This window comes from Perca fluviatilis, chromosome 17, assembly GCF_010015445.1.
Source record: "Perca fluviatilis chromosome 17, GENO_Pfluv_1.0, whole genome shotgun sequence".
In the NCBI taxonomy this organism is placed as follows: Eukaryota; Metazoa; Chordata; class Actinopteri; order Perciformes; family Percidae; genus Perca; species Perca fluviatilis.
This window is the reverse complement of record NC_053128.1, coordinates 23,727,176-23,748,643: the sequence shown is the minus strand read 5'-3', so window position 1 is coordinate 23,748,643 and position 21,468 is coordinate 23,727,176. Positions and strand designations below refer to the sequence as shown.

The following is a 21,468-nucleotide window of genomic DNA, read 5'->3' as shown; positions in this document are numbered from 1 at the left end:
TCTTGTGGACATTGGGGATAATAATAATAGAATAATGAGTTGTGACATAGTTGCAGAGATTAGCCCAAGCCCCACCTTTTTCTCTTCAGAGTGATTATTGAGTGGAAAGGGTTGCATGAGTTGACCTACCAATCTGTGTTAGACCAATCACCTCTCGGGAATTTACTGAACTGGAATGGAGCCTGTTGATGCTGGGGTGTATCATGACAGAGAAAGCTGAATTGTAGCAGGATAAACCTGGCGACTCGTGTAATTACTTCCATTGTGGCAATTTTTTTTCGTCTATCAGTTAATTGTGTTGTTTCAGGAACCACATTTTTGTTTTCATGATAATAGAATAACTACATAAGATATTCAACTTTTGGCTACTCAATGTACCTAAAAATGTAATTCAGTCCAAATTTCAAGATGTTAACAAACACAGTCATGACTTTTACCTTTATTTTTCATGTAATTAAGACTATTTATTTGAACTGTTCAGCTATAAACACAGAGACATCGAGTAGATTGGAATTCTTGAGAAATAATCATGGGTGTAGACCTTTTTTCACAGCAGACATTTCAACTTGTCAAAAGCACAGGTAGAACTAATAGGTGGCTTTGTTCCAGCGATTAACAACATTAATTACACCTGCGTTTGACCAGTCAAAATGTCTGCTTTGAAAAAGATCCAGTGTCTGTAAACACCAGGACTCATCAGAGCTCATCTGTGAATACAATGAATGGTTACTAATGGGATGACCTCAGCAGGCCAGTGTGTTTAACTTATGATTACTAACCAACCAACAGAATGAAAAATGAAAAAGCTGTAAACACAACACTGACAATTACCACCTTATACAAGTTATGGGGGAACGTCTAGGCAAAAAGTTGTATTTAAACTGACCCTAACACACCCTAAAATTAGCATCCATTTGGAGTTGCGATTCAGGCCACCCTACAAATACCAATTGACCAATAATCAATAATTTTTTTGCTTTGTTGAGGGAAATATCTGGCTCTCTGGCTGCTAATTTCTCCACTGTGTTCACCAGCTAGTTTCTAAGTTGGTCTTTGTCTGGTGCTGAGCACGTAGCATACAGTGGGCTTATCAGAGCTTCTTTTTTTGCTGAAAACTCAGCTAGAAACGAGGTTGATGAGAGCAGTTTTTATTGAGTAGTGCAGCTTTAACATTCCTGAGATCCTCCTGTTTATTTTAGTGTCCATCATACCTACCTTGGACACCTGATAAATAAAAAATACAACAGGCAGTGAGTCCAAACATTTGTTTATTCTTCCCACTATTTGAAATGGTACAGCACATATAAAAGTTATAAAATTAACTACAAGTAAGTTTGGGCTGCAGGATTCGTATTCTACAGAGTGAAACACATTTAATACGATGAAGACGCACGAGAAACAAAAACAGGGAATGTGTTCTTACACAACGAATAAATAGTTGACAGTCACAGCTCAAACAAAACATTTCACCTAACATCTACATCATTCTCACTGTGCATAACAGGTCCTCGATATTATTAATGGCAAAAAAAAAAATGTACTTTTATTAATAATAACAACTTATGTTTACTATAGATTGCGGTCATGATAAAACTCACAGGGCCATGATGTTTTGTGTGCATTAACTTGCTTCAATGCAATCCTGGCTCAGTCCCTCATCGCTACGGGGGGCCACACACATAAAAAATGATCTATAGTCCATGCAGACTGTGTACGCATGTTTCCCCAAGCATAATGCATGTTAGATATTATGGCTCTAGTCTATATCAAGGTCGGAGTCTTCATCGCTCACAGTGTTCTGTACGATCGCTCCATTGCGAACCGTCTTCGGGACGATGCGGGCCTTGTCAGGCAGCAGGCCGTACTCCTGCAGAAGGGCCTCCAGGTCTACAGCAAAGAAGTCTTCGCCGAGCTGGTCTGTGACCCGCACAAAGTTGCCGATCAGGTCCCCTCCTTTGTAAACAAGCAGAGCAGGCAGAGCACTTTCCTTGAACAGCGCACTGGTGCTGATGGCCGAGCTGCGTACGCTGCAGAACTTGACCAGCGGGTATTCCTGAGCCAGACACATCAGACTGCCTCTCATGGCCTCACAGCCCGGGACGTCCGGCTCGTAGATGTGGATCATGACCAGCGTGCTTTGGTCCTCCCTGTCCAAAGCCTCCAGGAAGTCCTCTCCGCTGTTAAGCTCGTAGACCTGCGCAAAGCGTTTGCCACGGCAGAGCTGGCGCCGCATCTCTTCAATGCGCTGCAGACGGTAATGCTGGAGGAAGTCTTCGTCATCCTCTTCTTCCTGGAGCATGTTGTACTCTTGCATGGTCATCTGTGCGGTAGACAAAGAGGAAAAAACATGCAGTTAGTAAAAAGGAACAGTTTGAGGTTTTGGGAAATATGCATTCTTACCGAAAATTAGATTAGAAGATTAATGCCGCTCTGATGTCTGTGCAGTAAATATGACAGGACCAGTTGCTAGGCAACCAGCAGAGACTCTAGGAAGTTACTGGCCCCAGCCAAGAAACGGTCCAATACATAACCCCCCATAAGATGGTGAATTGCCGTTTTACACAATGTTTAAAATGTCCTAAAAAGAGCAATTTCATGGGCCGCTTCTTTTACAGATGCTCCAATGAATTTAATTTTTATTCTGGAATGTTAAATTGTTCTAAATTGGCTTATTATAACTTTATAGGATAAGGATAAACTTGTTTCTTGGGAAATAAGAGAAGTAAAATAGTTGGCAGGTGCATTAAAAAGGTGCTGTAGGTAGGATTGTGAAGATCCAGGACTTAGCCAGTCCCTCCCCCCTTTCTGCTAAAGCCCAAAACGGTCTCCTAAGCCCCTCCCCCCACAAGGGAGAATGAATGCGTGTGCATGAGCAGTGATTGACACACGCAGTTAGACACCGCCCACCGCTGCTTCATGTAGTTCTACTGGAAAATAGGGTCAGTTTCAGCAAATATGACAGAAAGTTAGTTTTATAAGGCTTACCTACTGCACCTTTAATGCATAGTGAAACCAAGTGTGTCACTAATCTATAATTAGAGCGTGTCAGAAATTAGAGGATGAAGGTGCAGGGATTCCACTATGTTAATCAGGTCGTCTTTAATTAATATCTTGCCTTTATTTAGCCTTTTCCCATAGCAAGTGTTCCATTAGCAAGTGTGGCAAAATATCAAGAGGGAGTCTGAGGAACAAGACGTTTAAGCTAAGGGAGCTTTTCACAAGCCTTTCTTTCCCATGTTTATATATTTTGTCCTCATCCTACTTACTTTTCCTTTGATTTTGTCCTGCATATCTTTCTGTTTCTCTTTGTCTTTTTCCAGGTCGAGGTCTGAGCGGCAGGTCATCGACAGCTTCTTGATCAGTCTTTCCATCTCTCTTTTCTGCTCTTGTTTCTGCTCCACCTCCAGCTGCTTGTACTTCCTCCAGTCATTGATGACACCCTTTGGTCCTAAAGGAGAGAAGCCAGGGTCACCGTTACTGTAATTCCTATACAAAGTTATGCACAGTGGTCTTATTAGGACAGTACTTCTCTCAATGTGTGTGTGCGCGTGTGTGTGCTTGCATCAGTACCTGTGTTGACAGCACTTCCATCGGCGCTGTAGTCTATCTCAGGCTCAGTGACGCTAGCGTCCCTGATGGTCTTGTTCTCCCCATCCTCATCCTCGTTGTCGCTGCCTTCATCCTCACTGCTGCTATAGTAGTACTGCAGCTTCTCTCCGAGAATCTTGTCATCTAAAGTCGTCATGGCTCACCTAAGGGCAGCAGTAATGTGTTAGATAGGGCACAGATCCAACTCACTAATACAACTGTGTACAGGACACAACGCTAAGATAAATGCTTTCATGTGAGATGGGAATCCACGCCTTTGCTACCACTCGGCTGGATTACTGTAATGCACTTTATGTGGGGCTAAGTGGGTCCTCCATCGCCCGTCTCCAGATGGTACAGAATGCTGCTGCACGTCTTTTAACTGGACAGCACATTTCCCCCATCTTAGCCTCACTCCACTGGATCCCTATTCAATTTTGGATTCATTTTAAAAATTCTTTTATTTGCTTTTAAAGCCCTGAATGGTCTTGCCCCGCCCTACCTCTCGGAGCTTTTACGCCCTTATATACCCACTCGCTGTCTCCGGTCAGATGATCAGCTGCTCCTGAGTGTGCCTAAAACTAAGCGGAAGCTCAGAGGAGACTGTGCCTTTGCTGTGTCGGTTCCTAAATTATGGAATGATCTGCCTCTGCATGTTAAACAGGCCTCTTCTTTGTCGGTTTTTAAATCCTGTCTTAAAACCCATCTCTACTCTGTGGCCTTTGACACCTAGTAAGATGTTGACTTAATTTACTTCTTTTAATTATTTAGATTGATTGCTTTTTATTGCACAGCTATTATTTTTATTCATGTCATAATGTTATGCATTTTATTTATGATGTCTTATTTATTCTTCCGTACAGCACTTTGGTCAACTTGGGTTGTTTTAAAGCACTTAACAAATAAAGTTGTATTGGATGGTATCATTATTTTTCTGTTTATTCTTATTATTAACATGACAGAGCTCATTCTACATCTTTGTACTGCATGCAAAGAAAAGTCTGTACAAAGTAATATAAATATGAACTAATCTAAAAGACCTATGCCTTACATTTCCAGACCTCCATTTTGTTGGGTAATTTGACTAATAATTTGCATGAGCATTGCAGTTGACAGTGAGACAATACTGCCATTTGCTTTATCTTTTAAGCCTCATAAATAAAACCTCTTCAGATAAACAACAGTTTTATCACACACCAGTACGGCAGAGTACATCACTCACTGCATCACAACAATCCAGATTGACAGCCATCCAAGCTGTCATAGGTCGAACAGAAAGGGTTTATTTCAAAAATAGGGCATCTAAACATAGCTTATAATAAGTGTGTCAACAAAACATGGGCCGAGAGGCCTTTAATGGTGCACGGAGTCGTATATAAGCCAACTTATGTAGCTACACAGATGGAGAGACAATGAGCCCCCTGATAAATCCCTTTTACTTACTTACCAGTGGTGAGGCAGCAAAATAAAAGATATTATGCCCAACTACAGCTCGTTTGTTTAATAAAGTTGCCATTAGGCGACAATACAAAACAATATCTCTCCACTGCATTTGAATAAAATGTCTTCAACACAAATAAACAGTAGCTAGGCGCGCAGGCCTACAGCCAACACCTAAATTGTCTTAGAATCCCCGGCGATGTGACAGCTAGCTAGCTAACGTTACAATAGCTACATCGGGTAGTTGTCGTTATCAGGCTCGTAACTGTTATTGCCATTTTTCTCAAGTGTCTAGCTAAACGCTACTGAAAGAGAACAGAGACAATGCAATTATATTATGTATTAAGTAGGACACGGGCCGTAGTCACAGCAAGCGTTTTCAAAAGTGAGCTAGATTAGCGTTAGCCAACTGAGCTAGCTAGCTAGCTAGCTTTTCTGACACTGACTTTCTGTGACAACCAGTAAACATTAGCTAGCCATTAACCAAGTGTACATTAAATTCACCTCTCCAAATATATACACCACTACAAAAGCAACAAAAAAAGCCCAATACTTATAAACGATTGCTTTTGATCTTACCTTGATTTCTGACCAGCTACCGTTAAAAATATCACCAACTCCCAACTGCTCTCAATCCAGTTAATCTGCTGGTTTAGCTCCTTTAGCTGCAGCAAACCACTCTCCTGGAATATGATGCCTTAAAGGTTCACGTAAATGTCGTAATTATTATGTGCAAGTACATAGAGAATTGACATTTAGCTCAGGAGTTGCGATTAAATATATATTTATGGTCACTAAATCTGGGATGTTTGTTACAACATGGAAACACAAATATTTCCCCAAATGCGCACATTTACACTTTATGTTTTAGTTAGTATCAAATAACTCAACCAAACCACAGCCACTCAAAATGAATGAGCTGTATAGGTCATTCTGGCGTTATTGCCATCGAAAGTTGTATTTCAAAGTATAATAGTAATAGGGTAATATTCTTTTCTAAGTGACTGTGCTGTAAAGTTGGACTTTACAGAGAGCTTTTAAAGGCAACACGACAGCACGTTCATCCCACTGACGTATGAAAATGAGGAAGATGCTGGAAGTGCAATTGTGCAGTTCCCACCTGTACAACTAGAGGGCAATATGACTGTGAAATATGACATAATACTTTACACTGAAAAGAAATTTCCACAAAAGGTACCATAATAGGCTACCAATAATATAATTATAGGTTCAGTCTCCCTTTTGTTAATACAAATCACTACATAATTTAAATAATCTGAAAAAACAGAATCTGTGGATTTTCTGGTGGGTCCTTGACATGAATCATCTCACATGTATCCTAATTTAACTAAATGTTCGAAGCCAAGCGCTAACCCTGTGTTTTTAAACCTTGCTGTGCATCCTGTTTTACACTAATGTGTTTGTATAAACACATTATTCACAAGAAGCAGTGGGTGAGAACTGGAAGTGGGAATGTAGCGGTACGGAACAATGGATAGTCAAAACAAAGATTTTAATACCAGACAATTTAAATGAATGGACAAAATAAATCTACAGACAGTACATAACTTTATTACTGGACAGTGTGAACATGATGGTATTTCAGACTTCAGGCACAAACAAAAACTAGAACTAGAAAATGTGTTTTTGTTTTGTTTTGGAGGCCCAAAGGGTCATAGCAAACAAGAATCTAAAGTCTGGCTTTGATCGTATTTATTTTGGCCAAGATATGGCAAAGTTCGTATTTTTGTATTTACCTGATGAAGGTCTGAGACCGAAACGTATTTTTTTCCAAATAAATTATTGCTTGCATAATGGTCAGTGTGTGGGATTTTCTCTAAAAAAAAATGTATCTGCTACTCTTGATCATATCCTACGCACCTGCCCGACAAAAAGAGGTGTGCAAAAAAGTTTTCTCATGTAGCTAGCTACACAAATCTGTTTGTGCATAATTTGTGCAATTTTTATCCGATAAAAATTCTTTTGATTATTTTTTGTCAGGTTGGTCTGGAGATACTACGTAGCAAGTTTCGTGCAGATCGGTCGCACGGTAGATTTACGATAAATCGCGAGTATAAAAGTATAGGCGCCTATAACAGGAGATTCAACTGAAATCAGGGAATGCATGGCTACGAATATTTTTTATGTGCGATGTACAGTTTGGGAGTTATAAGGCCAAACGCTGAGTCCTGTATGATTATCCAGTGCTGTTCACACAACAATTACTGTATCTTCTCAAATTTCCACACAAACATCCTGAACACTTATTTTCTTAGCAGCAGCCTCATTTACCTTAATATATGGATCTCAAAACCGTAACCTTCTGTTGTCTGGAAAATGTCATAGCTCATCAGTCCTTACTTTACTGTCATCATTTCCTCTTTGTGATTGCTGCTTTGTTGGTACTTTAAACGCCACATAAGGACACGTCCTGGTGTTCAGACAGACCAGCTTCTTCAGTGTGGCAGAGTTTACTATGTCAAAGCCGACTTTGCCTCCAAAGGTGCTGGGCTTCCAGTAGCCTGGAGAACATATGGGGTTTCCCATGAGGCCTTTAAGGGAGAAGGGAGCACCCATCTCCACCATGCTCTCTCCAAATATGGCCCCCTCTCGTGTTTTCTCCAACAGCAAACCAGGATAAAATTCAAGAGCATCAATGTCACCGTAGAATTCTTCAAGCTCGCGCGCTATCTCCTCGTTATCTGCGAATGTAATCACGAGTATTGCACAGTTAATACAGTAAAAACGTCTACAATACAATGCATCAAGGACTAATATATACAGTAACCTTTTATCCATGCAAGCAGCATGGCACTAGGGATCCATTGCTACGCTTCAGAGGATAGCAATGGAAGATACTGTTAAAGCAAATGATAGCAATGGAGGATAGTCTTTAAGCAAATGCCTTCAAAGGGAGTGGATGCCATTCATTTTCTAGAATGTGTGCTCAGCTGCTCTCATCAGGGACTTGTAAAAGTGAAAAATTAAATGCTTTGTGCTTTGTTGCACTTTGTGTTGTGTGGTCTGTACACAGGGATGTTTTTCTTACCAGTGAATTGTCTAAACGATGTGTATGGCTTGAGGTTAAAACGCTTCCTGTACTGGTTGAAGGGCTGCATGCGGAGTTGGCGGGACTCCTTTATGGTCCTCACAGCCACATTGGTCACGGCAGCATTGATGTTATGGCCACCGCCAATCTAGTAGGACATATGTTTGAGAATTAGGCATCTTATATATAAAAAATGGCATTATTCAAAATATAATATGGTGATTTTAAAATCTATGAGATGTTGAGTTAACTTAGCCAGATCTAAATGGCAGATGAAAACATCATTGAAATATTTAAATGTTGAAACATGAATACAAACATACATCAAAATGTCAGACATAACCTCCTTTTACACATGCACGTCAGTCTGCAATTTTAAATATTGGTATCCTGTAAAAAGGACATTATTCATTGATACAGCACACACAAGATTGCGACATTCTCAGATGTATACTATATATATATATATATAAATCTTCATATACAGCATAATGCTTGCCCTTCATCCACAAATGAAACTAGTATAAACAGGGTTGTTATAGAGCACTAAGCAGCTCATGTGGATTTGCTTTGATATGCCTGGAGGCGGCTGGGTTGTGTATGTTTACTTGTGATTAAGTTTCAAATGTAGCATGTATGCTGATGTAGGCTAGGAATTATCTATGTGTAATTAACAAACATCAATGTTGTTTACAGGCAGTACATGCATCTCTTTTTGTGACAGGCAACGCAAAAACTATCAATATTTGTTACTGCTCAGCAAGTAAACCATTTTTGTAGCTGCGACTGTTATCACATTATCTTCACTCTAATTAAATGGTGTACTTTGGGTTCAGCACAACATAAAGCAGAAGTAGAGATATGGTATTCCCAAACATCCTCAGTTAGTCACACAACTACATCAAACAATCAATCAACTTCACTAACAGGATACAAATCCAGCAAAACAGGAAGACGTTAAGTGCGAAAGTCAAAAAAACCTTTTACATGGATATTTGAAGCACATTGTACTGCAGATTCTATCCCATAGTTATAACTAAGAGTTGGTTGTAACTATGGGAACTTTCCAAACAGTACACTAAAAAATAAAAAAATTTCACTGCATATGTATGATGTTACTGTAGTTTGTTACCTGGCCAGCGACTTGCCGAGAGAAGGCATCCACCAGCTTCTCAATGCCGTAGTTTGTGAGAACAGAAGTGTTGAAAATGAACTGTGAGTATGCCAGTTCATCTCTGTTAATAAAGAAGCTGTTAGGCATCAAAGGGTGCCAGTGGTAGAGCTGGCTGAACTCCAGAGAAATTCGGTTCCCATACTGGAAGTTGGAGTTAAACAGCAGGGTGGGATCAAATTTCAACTGCAGCAGGTATCCACTGAGGTGCTGCACGTATTCCTCTATCACTATTTTTATTGTCTCACCTGAGGGGAAACGTGCAGAGACACAAAGAGGGCAGACAGATTAAAACCAAAAAATGCAACGTGGGAATGATTTAACCACCTACTGAGTCACGACGGAAGAGGTTCAAGTTGACTCCAATTAAATGATCATCCTTGATCTTATGTGGGGATGTGCTGACTTAAAATATATTGACATTAAACATCAAGCAAGCCAGCACTAGACAAACTAAATAAAAAAATTTAAACAATAATAAACTGTAAATTCATTGAAGAAATTGTTCAACATTTTGGGAAGTAAGCTTTTTTTTTCTGAGAATTTGATGAAATAGCTGTCAGTAATTGAAGCAACTGCCAGCAGCCATTTAGCTTAGCTTATCAGGTTTGAAATCGGCAGCTAGCCTGGCTCTGTCCAAAAGTAACAAATTCTGCCAACCAGCACCTCTAAAGCTCACCCATCAACACAAAACTATTCCTTCAAAACTGTGTCCAGCTCACCAATGATGATGAGGCGTGAGGTCTGGAAAAGCTGCTCATCATCCCAGGTGGGATGCTCTGCCTTCAGGATGTCACATACTCGGTTATGCTCCCTCAGCCACAGCGTGGCGAACATTCCCAAACCGGGGAGGAGTCCAAACACTTCCTGACCAATAGCCATCTGACGCTTTAGAGGGATCCCAGCAGGGTAGCTCATCCTAACGGGTGCATCAGCTACAGAAGGAGGGAACATCTCGCCGTCAACTAACTGATGGGAAAAACAATAATTAATGATATGCTATACATTACAACTAGGGCTGTCAAACGATTATTATTTTTATTAATCGCGATAAATCGCTAAATTTCTATAGATAATCGCAATTAATCGCATGTTTTATTACATGATTAAAATTCTATTATTTTGCATTTCAGAACTGTTTTTAAGTACATATTAACAATGGAAAGCAATTCTTACCAGTGTATCTTCATTGGGATCAAATGAATGCAAAGAAAGTTATTTTATGAACTTGACTTTAAGATTTGTATTTGTTTATTATTTATTTACTGTAAACAAAAGAAAAAGGTGGGAATCCGTCATTATTGCACAATTCCTCCAAGTACCTAACTAAAAAACTAAAAATCCATATCCTTACCACAATATAGTGTGCAGTAACTTCTAAATAATTTTGATCACTCACTGACATCCAGGCTGTGTGAGCGTGGGGCTGCTGTCCCCTTCATGTATAAGACGGGTCAGAACATGCCAACCGTAGTCTTTAAGACCCGAGTCTTCTATGATGCTGACAGGTCTGCAGTTAGTTGCCACCCATTTCGCAAGAGCTGAAGTAATTTTTTGGGATTTGGTTTCATCAACAGGTCGGTGAGTAGCACTCTCCAAAATAGTGCTTTCCCTGAGCCCACTAGCATCAACCTGAGTCATGTTAACTGTACTATGCTTAGCTCGTAGGTGGTAGCTCAAGCTTGACGTGCTTCGGTGATATTTTAATTCAGCTTTACAAAATGTGCATATGGCTTTTGACTTGTCTACTGAGCCGTCCGGGAGTTTTGGAAAATAAAAAGCGCCATTCAGAATTTTGTTGCTGCTGTCTTTTTCCATCATGCCTGCAGCAGTAGGATGTGTTATGAGGAAGTATAACAGCTTGATGATAAGTAAAGGTGCGGCAAAGGGTCAAAATAGTAGCCTGTTAGGCACAACGCGAAGCCGAGTGAAGTGTAAAATAAATGAATAAATGCCGACATGCGATTAAAAAAAATTAACGCGTTACGCACGGCCCTTAATCGCATCGCGATTAATTACAACCCAATGCCTGTCTTTCCCAACATCTCCACTTTATCTAACAGTATAGTGTTATCCATTTTGTACTCCTGCAGCAACATGTCATCTTAAAAAGCATGTATAAAAGTATATATACATCTATATTCTCTGAGGTATTACAAAGGCAACATCAGCAGATTAAGTGAAACGATAAATATCGACAGCACTGTTAGTAAGTTACAGATTTGGCTGAAAACTACACAATGTCATTTCACTCTGTCCTTAAAATGGAAAGTATTTGTTCCGATTTTGATCTACATGTTGAGATGAGTCTTTGTGCATATGTTTTCTCTGTTAACAGTTTTGATTCTTTCACCTGATACTTGAGTTTTCCATCTTTGTGAAGCCTGAGGTGGAGCTGACGTTTCAGGTTGTCTCCATAAACGTGCCCTGCATCCACCTTTATGTGTCACGAGATGAGAGAAAAAAATGAAGTGAGACAACGAGAGGAAATAAATGAAGCTATTTATTTCTTTGTTACAAGCATGCATGCAAAGTTTTATTGCAGCCAAATTCTGAGGCCTTTTCCACTCGGTCAACAACACTTTCACTTAAAAATATAAATGCTTCATAATCAAACTCAAGGAAAACACAAGCAAGAAGAGTGCTATTCAAATAAGGTTTATTATTACTGTATGGACAAAAGCTGTAAATGGACTAACCCCATGCGATAGAGCCTTCGTGAAGCCCAGACCCATGCGATTGTAGGTCTTAAAGAACTGGTGGGTGAAGTGCTGTGCGAAGAAGGCAAACATGAGGTTGGAGCCCTGGGGGTCGGGTCTGAACGTCCTTCTCTTCAGCAGCCTCTCAACCAGCAGCTCAGGGTCAGGCAGCCCAGCCTTGCCTGAACAGAAACACCAGGACACAGTCAAACACAGCATGGGGCAAAACACAGATACGCCACGCCTCTATAGTCATAACACTGAAATAGTGTGTCGGTGAAAACTGTCCTGATACAGTTAACATATCACACTGCACTTCTGAAACATCCAAGGTCAGTAATCTGCATGCATGTCGCTGTGGTGAACTGTCTAACCTCACCAACTGAAACAATACTGAGCAAAATACCGACACATGTTCCGCATTAGATATTATTGATGCTGTCACACATTTGCGTCTCATAATGTAATTTATTAAATACTATGCAGTGGTGGAAAGTAACTACATTTACTTAAGTACTGTACTTCAGTTCACCTGAGTATTTTATGCTACTTTATACTTCTACTGTAATACATTTTAGAAGGACATATTGTAGTTTTCCTTTACTATCCACACGTGTCTTATAGCTACTACATATTATTATCTTTTAAAGAATTTTTATCCAAAACATAAAACCATTTTAGAAAATACAGATTAAAATATCAAACTGTTATCTAAATAAAAGATAAATGAGTGGCTAACCTTTGACCCCCAGAGGTGTAGGGCAGTCCTCTGGCACTGGGGGCAGAAGCCGAGTGTAGTAGCTCAGATTATGGTAGGATTCCCAGCTGAGGTAGCCATACTTTGAGTTGAAGGTCGGAGGATTCGGTATTAAGGTAGACCTCACTGTTCATAAAAAAAAAAAAAGTTATTAGATACATTGAATATGTGACAGCCATGAATGAATTTCATTGAACAAAGGAACAGCTGACTCTGGACCTGTTAGAACCAGCCGCATTAGGACATCCCGTAGGAAGGTGTAGTTGATGATGTCCCAGAGCCAGTGGAAATGGGTGAGTGTGTAATGCACCACATCTGGGCTGGGCTTGAAAAGCTGACTGACTCTGGTCCAAAACTCCGCTGTGGTGGAAGAGTGAGACATGGGTGGGTGGAAGAGAGACATGAAAAAACAATATTGTTTTTATTGGAAGTCAGGGCAGCAACAGATTCCTTTAGGATAACAAAGACATTATGTCACAGTCCAAGAGGATACGTTGGCAAGCTTGGCCTTGGTGTTGTAGCCTGGTTCCAGGCCTCTGAATAGCCAACCACACCTCTGGATTGTTCAGGGATTTAAAGAATGAGGTAACACAAAATGGGAGTCCTGGGAGTAAGGCTGGATTACCAACCAGGCAAAGGGGCAAGTGTCCCAGGGCCCAAGAAAGCTCCTGGCTTACTCTGTGTCAATTGGTTTGTGTTAATTAAACTCAACATTTGTTTGAGATATTGCTCCATTAAAGCACAACATCAACTGATATGACAAAGGCTCAAAAAAAGGTCTTGCTTTCTTACTTTATCTTGGGGCCTTGTGTCGAAATATCATTTTTAAACCATCATTGTTTTAGTTTTATGAAATTAGCATTCATTTGGAGTTGTGTTTCTGAGCACCTGAAAAATGTAAGTCCAATATTCACTCTCTCCTAGCTGTCTTTGGTCTCCAACAACTCCTGAGGGAAATTTTTGGCTCCTTAGCTGCTAAATGTTCCACCATGTTCACCAGCTAGTCGCTAACTGTGTCTGTCTGCCGGTTGGGATTCATGACCTCAGTATTTCTAAAATCCTGAAGCTTTATAAAGATGTTTTAAAGTGGATTCTCTAAAATGAGCTACACGTGTGGCTATTCTACCATATGTAAGAAACTATTATGGTAATCACTCAATTCCATTTCCCCTTTTCCTGTTTGACTTTGCTTGTCTTTTGCTTCTTTTCTTCCCACTCTCTTTCTTTTCTCTCTCTCTGTACAATCAAATCAATGGTTAAATGTTATTATGCCCGGTGAGGGTGATGTAACTGCATAACTGTCAGCCATTTACATCTCATCTAATTAGAGACGTGTGCAAGGGTTCCTTGTTATTGAGAAGCAGAGCGGCAGAGTTAGTAGGGGGTTCAGTAAAGGGATCTGCAGAAGCAGCTCTGTTACTCCAATTTTTCCAAATATTTGGGTCTAGACAAGAAGTCCCAACTCTGTGAGCCATGAGATATGCTGCACTATTTCCTGATTTAATAACAACAAAATGAAATGGTGAACTTTTTCCTCGGCCTGACTTTTGATCCTTTCCATCTTGTGTACAAAGGAATAACAGAACATTTCACATTCTTTAAAAGTGCAATTATAAGGGAGGATATGAGAACTGTATCATGAGGATAACTGGACTTACGGACAGTGCAGTTTTCTCCGCTGTAGCCGGTACGAGTGCAGTCACATTCGTACTTGTCCTCACCATATCTCACACACACACCCCAGTGCTGACAGGGGAAATAACAGCATGGGTTCACTGTGGAATACAAGAAGAACTCCTGTCAAAGACTGTGAGAAATACTTATATAAACTTATAAATGTGACATTGTGAGATTGAATATTGACTTGACACTGTTATTTCCTGCAAAGTTATTTAGTTTCTATACAAAAACATCTGTCCAAGATTGGATCTTCACTCCTAAAAACACATCTGTCTTTTAGCCAAACAGGAAGCGTCAGATTGAGCCGCCAGGACCCACGTTTATAAAAAAAAAAAACATCTTTAACGGCTAAAGTGAGGTAAATCAATTTAATACCTTCACAGTGCAGATTTTCAGGAATACTTGTAGTATCTTGAATAAAGATTAGGGATTGTTGTGGCCGGTTAGCTCAGTTGGTAGAGAGGGCGCACATATGCAGAGGTTTAGTTCGAGTCTGACCTGTGACGGTTTTCTTGCATGTCTTCCCCCCTCGCTCTCCCCTTTCATAGCTCAGCATTCCTATTGAATAAAGGCAGAAATGCCCAAAAATAAAAAAAATCTTTTAAAAAGATTGGGGATTGTTGTACACAAATGACGAAAAAATAAAAACAGACTTTCTAGACATTTATATAGGCTGGAAAGAGATGAAATAAGCCCCCATTGCCACACTTGGTAATACATTTTTTACAGGTCCGTTATTTCCTCTTCATTTCTTTTCTAGAATAAACTTTACACATTTTAAGGAAAATAGAGACAGAGTTCATAGACAAATTCATTTTAGTGTGATATCCAGAAGAATTTCTTTAAAAGAAGCTCAATTTAAACCCAGGAAAATGTTCATTCATCATTCACTGCTCATTGCATTTTGAATTGTTTGTATGTTCAGCTCACCTGCTGTGCACACTAGCTTACATTAAACTTAAACTGATTATTTGATAGTTTACCAAATGTAGCACTACCAGCATTTTACCTCTAATTAGTTCGAAATTATATCATTTTTATTATTAGGAATTCATATAACTGTAAAATAAAGTGTTAAGCCTTATTCTTTGTAATTTTCAAATACGCTTATCCACTTTCTGGCTGAAAGTTAGCGAAATGAGAAGATCACTCCTAATATGACAGTGGCATTGATCTTCTCATCTAACTTTCAGCCAGAAAGCAAATATTTGAGAAATGTCAAACTATTTCTTCTTTAAGAAAATACGATTTGAGGTCTCTTTAAGATGGATTCTGTATCTAAAACCAAAATTGTACAACCACACAGATGTTACAAATAAATATGACTAGCTCTGTCAGTGATGTATGGTTGAGTTTATGTTTGTGTAATTAATTTACAATTCAATCACAAAGTGGCAAAAAAACTTTTGGCCAACAAAGTCAGACACATGAAAAGGCCTTTGTTCTTACTCACAGAGGAAGGAGAAGGAGAGGAGGGACTGTCTAAGACATGTATTGGCAATATATAAAACAAGCAGATTACAGCATAATAGCTCAGGGTGTCGCATTACAGATAAGCATGTAATGTGAACCGTGCAAAAAACTATAAAACACTCAGGTAAAGGACAAGCTCCTCTGACAATGTATACACTTCCCTGCACGTGCAAAAACATGCCTCTCCCTGCCCACGCAGCCCCCAATCCTTCTCTTTTTCCTAGCAGCACATCCAACAGACCTCATCTGCCTGCTATGTAAACTACATGGACACTATCTGATTCCATAGTTCACAATGAGTTCACATCTCACATGCAATGGGGAAATTCAACTTGTATTATACATTTAAATCAATCACTGTCACAGAGTCAACAGTTTACGCAGGAAGTTGTTTTCTCCTGTGACTCAATTTGTCTCAAAACCCCTTGAGTGCAAGTATCCCCATTTACTGCAGCAATGACACAGCATCTCATTCAGGAAATACGACTTGGCAGTACTGAAAAAATAAAAAAAAAAAAAAAGAAAAAATTTTTTTAGAGGAAAAAAAAAAGGGGGGGGGGGAGGGGAGGGGTTTTTTTGTTTTTGAAAAAAAAAAAAAAAAAAAAAAAAAAAAAAAATTTTTTATATTAAAAATTTGGCGGGGGGGGGGGGGGGGGGGGGGGGGGGGGGGGGGGGGGGGGGAGGGGCAGGTGGGATCTGGAAGTACAGGTCAGGCTAAATGTTTGCCCACAGGTCAAGCAGGAAAAGTCTGACTGGGGGTTTCACTGGTAGGAATATGCGCATCCAATTCCTTGTCAGTGTTAAGTCTCGAAATGGTATCTTTTAGGGAAGACTAAATATTCCTCTTATTAGATGAATAAAATATGCATTGGAAAATCCATAATTAGGCCTCCCAATGCTACATTTTCCTTACAATAACAATAAGGTGTCAATAACATGACACTAAATAAACTGTCTTTTTTGGTTGCTGTGCCTCTTTTGCTGAACTGTAATTCTGCCAGGAGCAGGCTTGCCAGAGCCTGTCTTTGTTATCAGGGTTAGCCCACCGGAATTTCTATTGGCAGCTTAACCCGCAGTGCTAGAGGAAGACCTGATAAAAATCACAGAGAGAAGGAAAACAGCCACGCACATTGATAACTAGCTAATGTAAATGTTCCCTACATCTGACCAGTGGCAGCTGTTAAAGCAACAAATACTCTGAGAGATTACAGGCGTAACACTCTGTTCAAACCCACTGACTCCCCCACCTACCTGTGTTGGAAGTAACCTCATCACCCCGGCATGCAGGCACCCGCAACAGCAGGAGCAGAGCACAAACTGATCCTAGGACAGAAGCTTCAACAACAGTTGGGAATCAATTTGTGTTTAGGAATAGAAAGGTTAAAGAAAAAAGAAAAACGTACAGCAGCCACACAAGCAACAACCAGACATACTTACATTTCATTCCAGCAGCCTCACTTCAGGACAAATTCTATTCCAACTCATGAAACTCTAAGAAAAGTGTCCGAAAGAAAATATCCGGGGGCTGGTTTCAGAGGGTTGTGAGGAGGAGGAGGAGGAGGAGAGCCAGTTGTCGATAGACAGAGAGTGAGAGCATCAGAGTGCAGCAGGACCAGAAATCCAGCAGGTTAACTCCTATCTGAGAGTGCTGCAGCCCCGCCGCACTGCGCCTTTACCTGCCGTCACACGTAAAAAAAGGTGGGACGGAGACTGTAGAGAATTTACGTGTTTCAGAATCTCTGAAGAAGGAGAGGCTTGGTCCAAATTAAAGGTTAACACAAAGATTTATTTATAAAAATGATAAGTCAAAATACAGAGAATTACGCTGCAGCGGGCCTTGGAAATAGTTGCTTAACCCTTAAGTTTCCACATCTATTCCGCCCCGAACCCCTGTCGGCCCCCTGCTTTATTCCTCCAATCCCAGGGGCGGTTACTTTTCTCCTTCGTGAGTAAGAGCCTTCCTCATAGGCTCTTTGTTGGCATGGTGACAGGTTGGACGCATCTCGTTGGTTTCTTCGCTGTCCAATTAGGAAGGACATGCTCTAAATTCTGCCCCCTAGGGGTCATTTGCACCCACAGATCAATAGGCTCTATCATGCAGAAGTCTTTACAAGTTTACAGGAATTAACATTCTATTTTCCTAACCCAGACTAAAGCACCAGGAGGTTGGAGACTGATAGAGGCAGAAGATTATTTCCTGCTGTGTGGCAGAAGGTTTCTCTTTATATGATAATAGTTGCTTTTAACCTAATCAATTTAACCAAAAACAGGAAGAGAGGGGGAGAGGAAGGGTCTGTCTTTACCTATTGTTTACAGAGACAAAAGGTGGTGATTGTGATTACCAGATCAGTCTGGACCTATTTTTTACAGTCAAATACATTCATTCCTATTTTCATAACCCGGTAGCAGCATACAATTTGTTACTTAAAACATAAAACATACATAGTTATTAAAATCAGCATTGTTACAACTTTATTTAACTCAACAAGACTTCAGCCAGGCGCGGATCTAAACTTCTCTCTCGCCCCCTGCTGGCAAACAAGGCCTCACTGCAACTGCATGCTTTCATCTTTTGGTTCACAGCAAACAAAATAAGTCTATCTAGGCTTCATTAGAGAAATGTTGACATTCCATAGTAGGAAAAGAACAAGTGTACATAAAATCAATTATAAATGGCTTAATTTCATTTAGGTGTTTCAGTTTCAGGGTCATGGTAGGCTACCGTTCATGCTGGCTCCCTGTCATCATTACTGGGACACTTTAATATAAAGAAGCCCTCATTAATGTTACTAGTAACACCTGTGATTTTCCTATTACAGTATGACAAGTCAAAGTGCTATGCATTCTAGATCTGCTTTAATATGGCTTTATTTGGAAGGGTCATAGTGATAATAAAACTTAATCTATAAGATATCCCATTTCATACAAGAAGGCTCCACAATACATTAAATTCACATTCAAAAGAAAGATGCAACATTAAAAACAAAGCAGAGTGAAGTTCATGTGACCTTACAACAAGAACCACAGTAGGTCTTTCTGGCTGATTGTTTTCTTCATTGATCAGTCTCTGAGCTGCACATGGTGGCTCTATAATGTTTACTTGAGGTGTATCACTCCCACTTAAGACAGAGACTTTACAAAGTAGGGAAACATTACCAGCAAGTAGAGGAGGTGTGTCTGGACTGTGTGTGGATGTAATGGATGATATCACTTTTTACCCTGAAGTGTAGGCGGCCCGTAAGAGGTGGTGTTGCAATCTACAAGACTGGGGTGCCCAGGGCAGGAAGTATTTATATACAGAATCATATCACACTTTTTTCCAAAATACATTTTAGACTGACCGTTTAAGTTATTGCAAAGCACATCAGTTATGATATAGAAGTTGCATTTTGTGCTTTGGAAAAAACGGTAGTTTAATTCGGCATTATTTAGGTATTTGTACTATTTTAGTTTTCATTGCTGTAGTTACTTAGTTACTAATGCTGGGCACACACAAGACTGGCAACACTGCTATACTGCAAACAGGAACAATTACAGTTCATTTTTCATAATTTTTCTTTTAACATTGTTGTGTTTTGAGTAGCGATGCTGTGATGCTGTATGAAGAATAAATCCGCTTGACACTGTACTTGATCATAAAGGTTTTATTACATCAAGTCTCCAGCATCAATGACGGGTCCTGCAGAACACGGAGAGACAAAGCCAATATGCACTCTGTCTTGATGCAGCAAGAACATGGTTTATAAGGGGTACGTTTAGGTAACATGTTAGATCAAATAAACAGTTGTGAGTTGGTAAGTAAAGGTCTGAGTCCCTTTGAGGTCAGAGACTCTTTGGGGTGGGGGGCTCGAACACTACTCATAAAATCATTGATCTCACTCAGTCACCTATTCACAGAATCAAATAGGACATCCTCTTCAACACATCACTCTGCTAAACTTACATCACTAATACAGTGCTCATGATTTCTCAGCATATTTGAGCTTTATACAGATTTTAAACTTATAGGGCCAGATACCACAACATAAATTCCAAATGTGTATATATCCAAAAAATGGCAAATATGCACTTAACTGGAGAAAGAAAACAGATATGATACAGATAAGTTGTAGGGAAACTGGCAGAAGTACAACTTTGAAAAAAAAGAAAACTACAGTAGTATTTCAGAGCTGGACAGTCTTTTGGCAGCCCAGGTGTATGTTGCAAAATACTGCTGCTGGGAAATCCATGCAGGCTTATCTGTGATTGAAGCCACACTCTCACCAACAGATAAAATAATGTTTGTTGATACTGGATATCAGGGAAAGGAGAAACCACACCCCTGAAAACCCTGGATTGCATAATATACTGTCAGTTTAGTGACAAAGGCTTTATTGTTACTCGGAACAAACATGGAATGGTCTCAGGACATTTCACAAATTTAAATGTCTCTTTGATGCATGTTTAGGGTCACACTATCGCGCTGGGAAATTCTTCTTCTTCCTCATCAATTTCAGCTTGAATCTTGAGGCAGGCATCTGCAGAATAAAGCTTTAGGATACTTCTCGTGTCAATATGCAGTTGATGCTCCAAATTTCCACACCTAAACACTCCCGGCACATTTGGCTGCTGGTTTTCTTCACTGTGGTAACCTCCACTGTCGTTTTCCAGCTGCCACCATAAAACACAAACCATTGACTCATTTCTAAACTGACTTCTTTCCAGTCATATGATAAATTTCAGTATTGTTTGGCTTCTGCTAAATATTTAGACTAATTTTGTTGCTGAAGCGGTTTGGAAACTGCTGCTCTGACATTAAAGCTGCAGATTTCAGTTTATCTTCCAGCTGCACTAAGTGAATGGGGCAGGGGCGCTGCTAAAAGTTCTAAGCAGTTTGAAAACAACTAGTCTGAGGCTCATTCTGCCTAAATGAGCTGTTGTGTTGATATACTGGTATTTAGATCTTGTGCTCGGTACATGACTTGGTCTAAATCTTCAGCATATGAAGGTTCAATTTACCATAAGTCTGCTACTGAAACAATTTTTTTTACTGGTGTCATAAACTAGACTGCAAAATGTATAACTTAAGGACGTTGTTTTCCTAGGGTTTCCCAGTTGCAGAAGACAAAAACAAAGTACCATTGATTTCATTAAATATACACTACAATGTACATTTGATTTAAAAGTATCACATTAAATTCACTGTACGGCTGAAATAAATGGTGTGATTTCAGGGGAGGCTTTGCCAAATTGTGTATGAAAAGTTACTCTTACTGACTACATGTCATTCTCTGAGATATAAAATGGTCAAGCATTCTGAATAATGTATTTAACCATTAGCATAAAAAAAAAACAAGTTTTGGATAAATTAACATATGGTAGAGTTGGGTCCATTATCCATAAGTTATTTTGATGGATCTCTACTTTATATCAGTCTTGAATCAGTATTAATAGTGAACTGAAGAATGGTTTTAGACAGTGGTAGGACCTCCAAAAGGTGGGTGATTGCAAGAGTTCTCCCCCCCCCAAAATGTTAATCACGAACATAGTAACTACTTTAGTTTGTTGTTTCCACATTTTAATCAGATAGATTTGTTCACACATTTATTCCAAGTGTAGCAGTTTGTAACAT

General features: G+C 39.7%; 1 protein-coding gene across 1 annotated transcript; it reads right to left on the bottom strand.

The window, feature by feature from the left end:
* Window positions 1–1,251: 1,251 nt before the first annotated feature.
* Window positions 1,252–17,726, bottom strand: pdcl (phosducin-like). The gene is made up of 16 exons (XM_039780498.1): window positions 17,295–17,726; window positions 17,109–17,192; window positions 14,883–14,942; window positions 14,363–14,479; window positions 12,924–13,064; window positions 12,687–12,830; window positions 11,948–12,129; window positions 11,602–11,685; window positions 9,971–10,217; window positions 9,210–9,496; window positions 8,078–8,225; window positions 7,371–7,730; window positions 5,608–5,725; window positions 3,571–3,749; window positions 3,267–3,448; window positions 1,252–2,320 (listed from the first exon to the last, which is right to left on the bottom strand). Exons 1-16 carry the CDS (start codon window positions 17,299–17,301, stop codon window positions 1,757–1,759), a joined length of 2,904 nt encoding a protein of 967 aa, XP_039636432.1. The 5' UTR covers window positions 17,302–17,726; the 3' UTR covers window positions 1,252–1,756.
* Window positions 17,727–21,468: the final 3,742 nt, after the last annotated feature.

Bases quoted from the DNA above. Each gene is read 5' to 3' on its own strand.
- pdcl (XM_039780498.1), bottom strand. The intron at 13,065-14,362 runs GTAAGTCCAGTT...CTTCCACCACAG, and splicing joins CGGAGAAAACTGCACTGTCC to CGGAGTTTTGGACCAGAGTC. The intron at 3,449-3,570 runs GTACTGATGCAA...TCTCTCCTTTAG, and splicing joins TGGAAGTGCTGTCAACACAG to GACCAAAGGGTGTCATCAAT.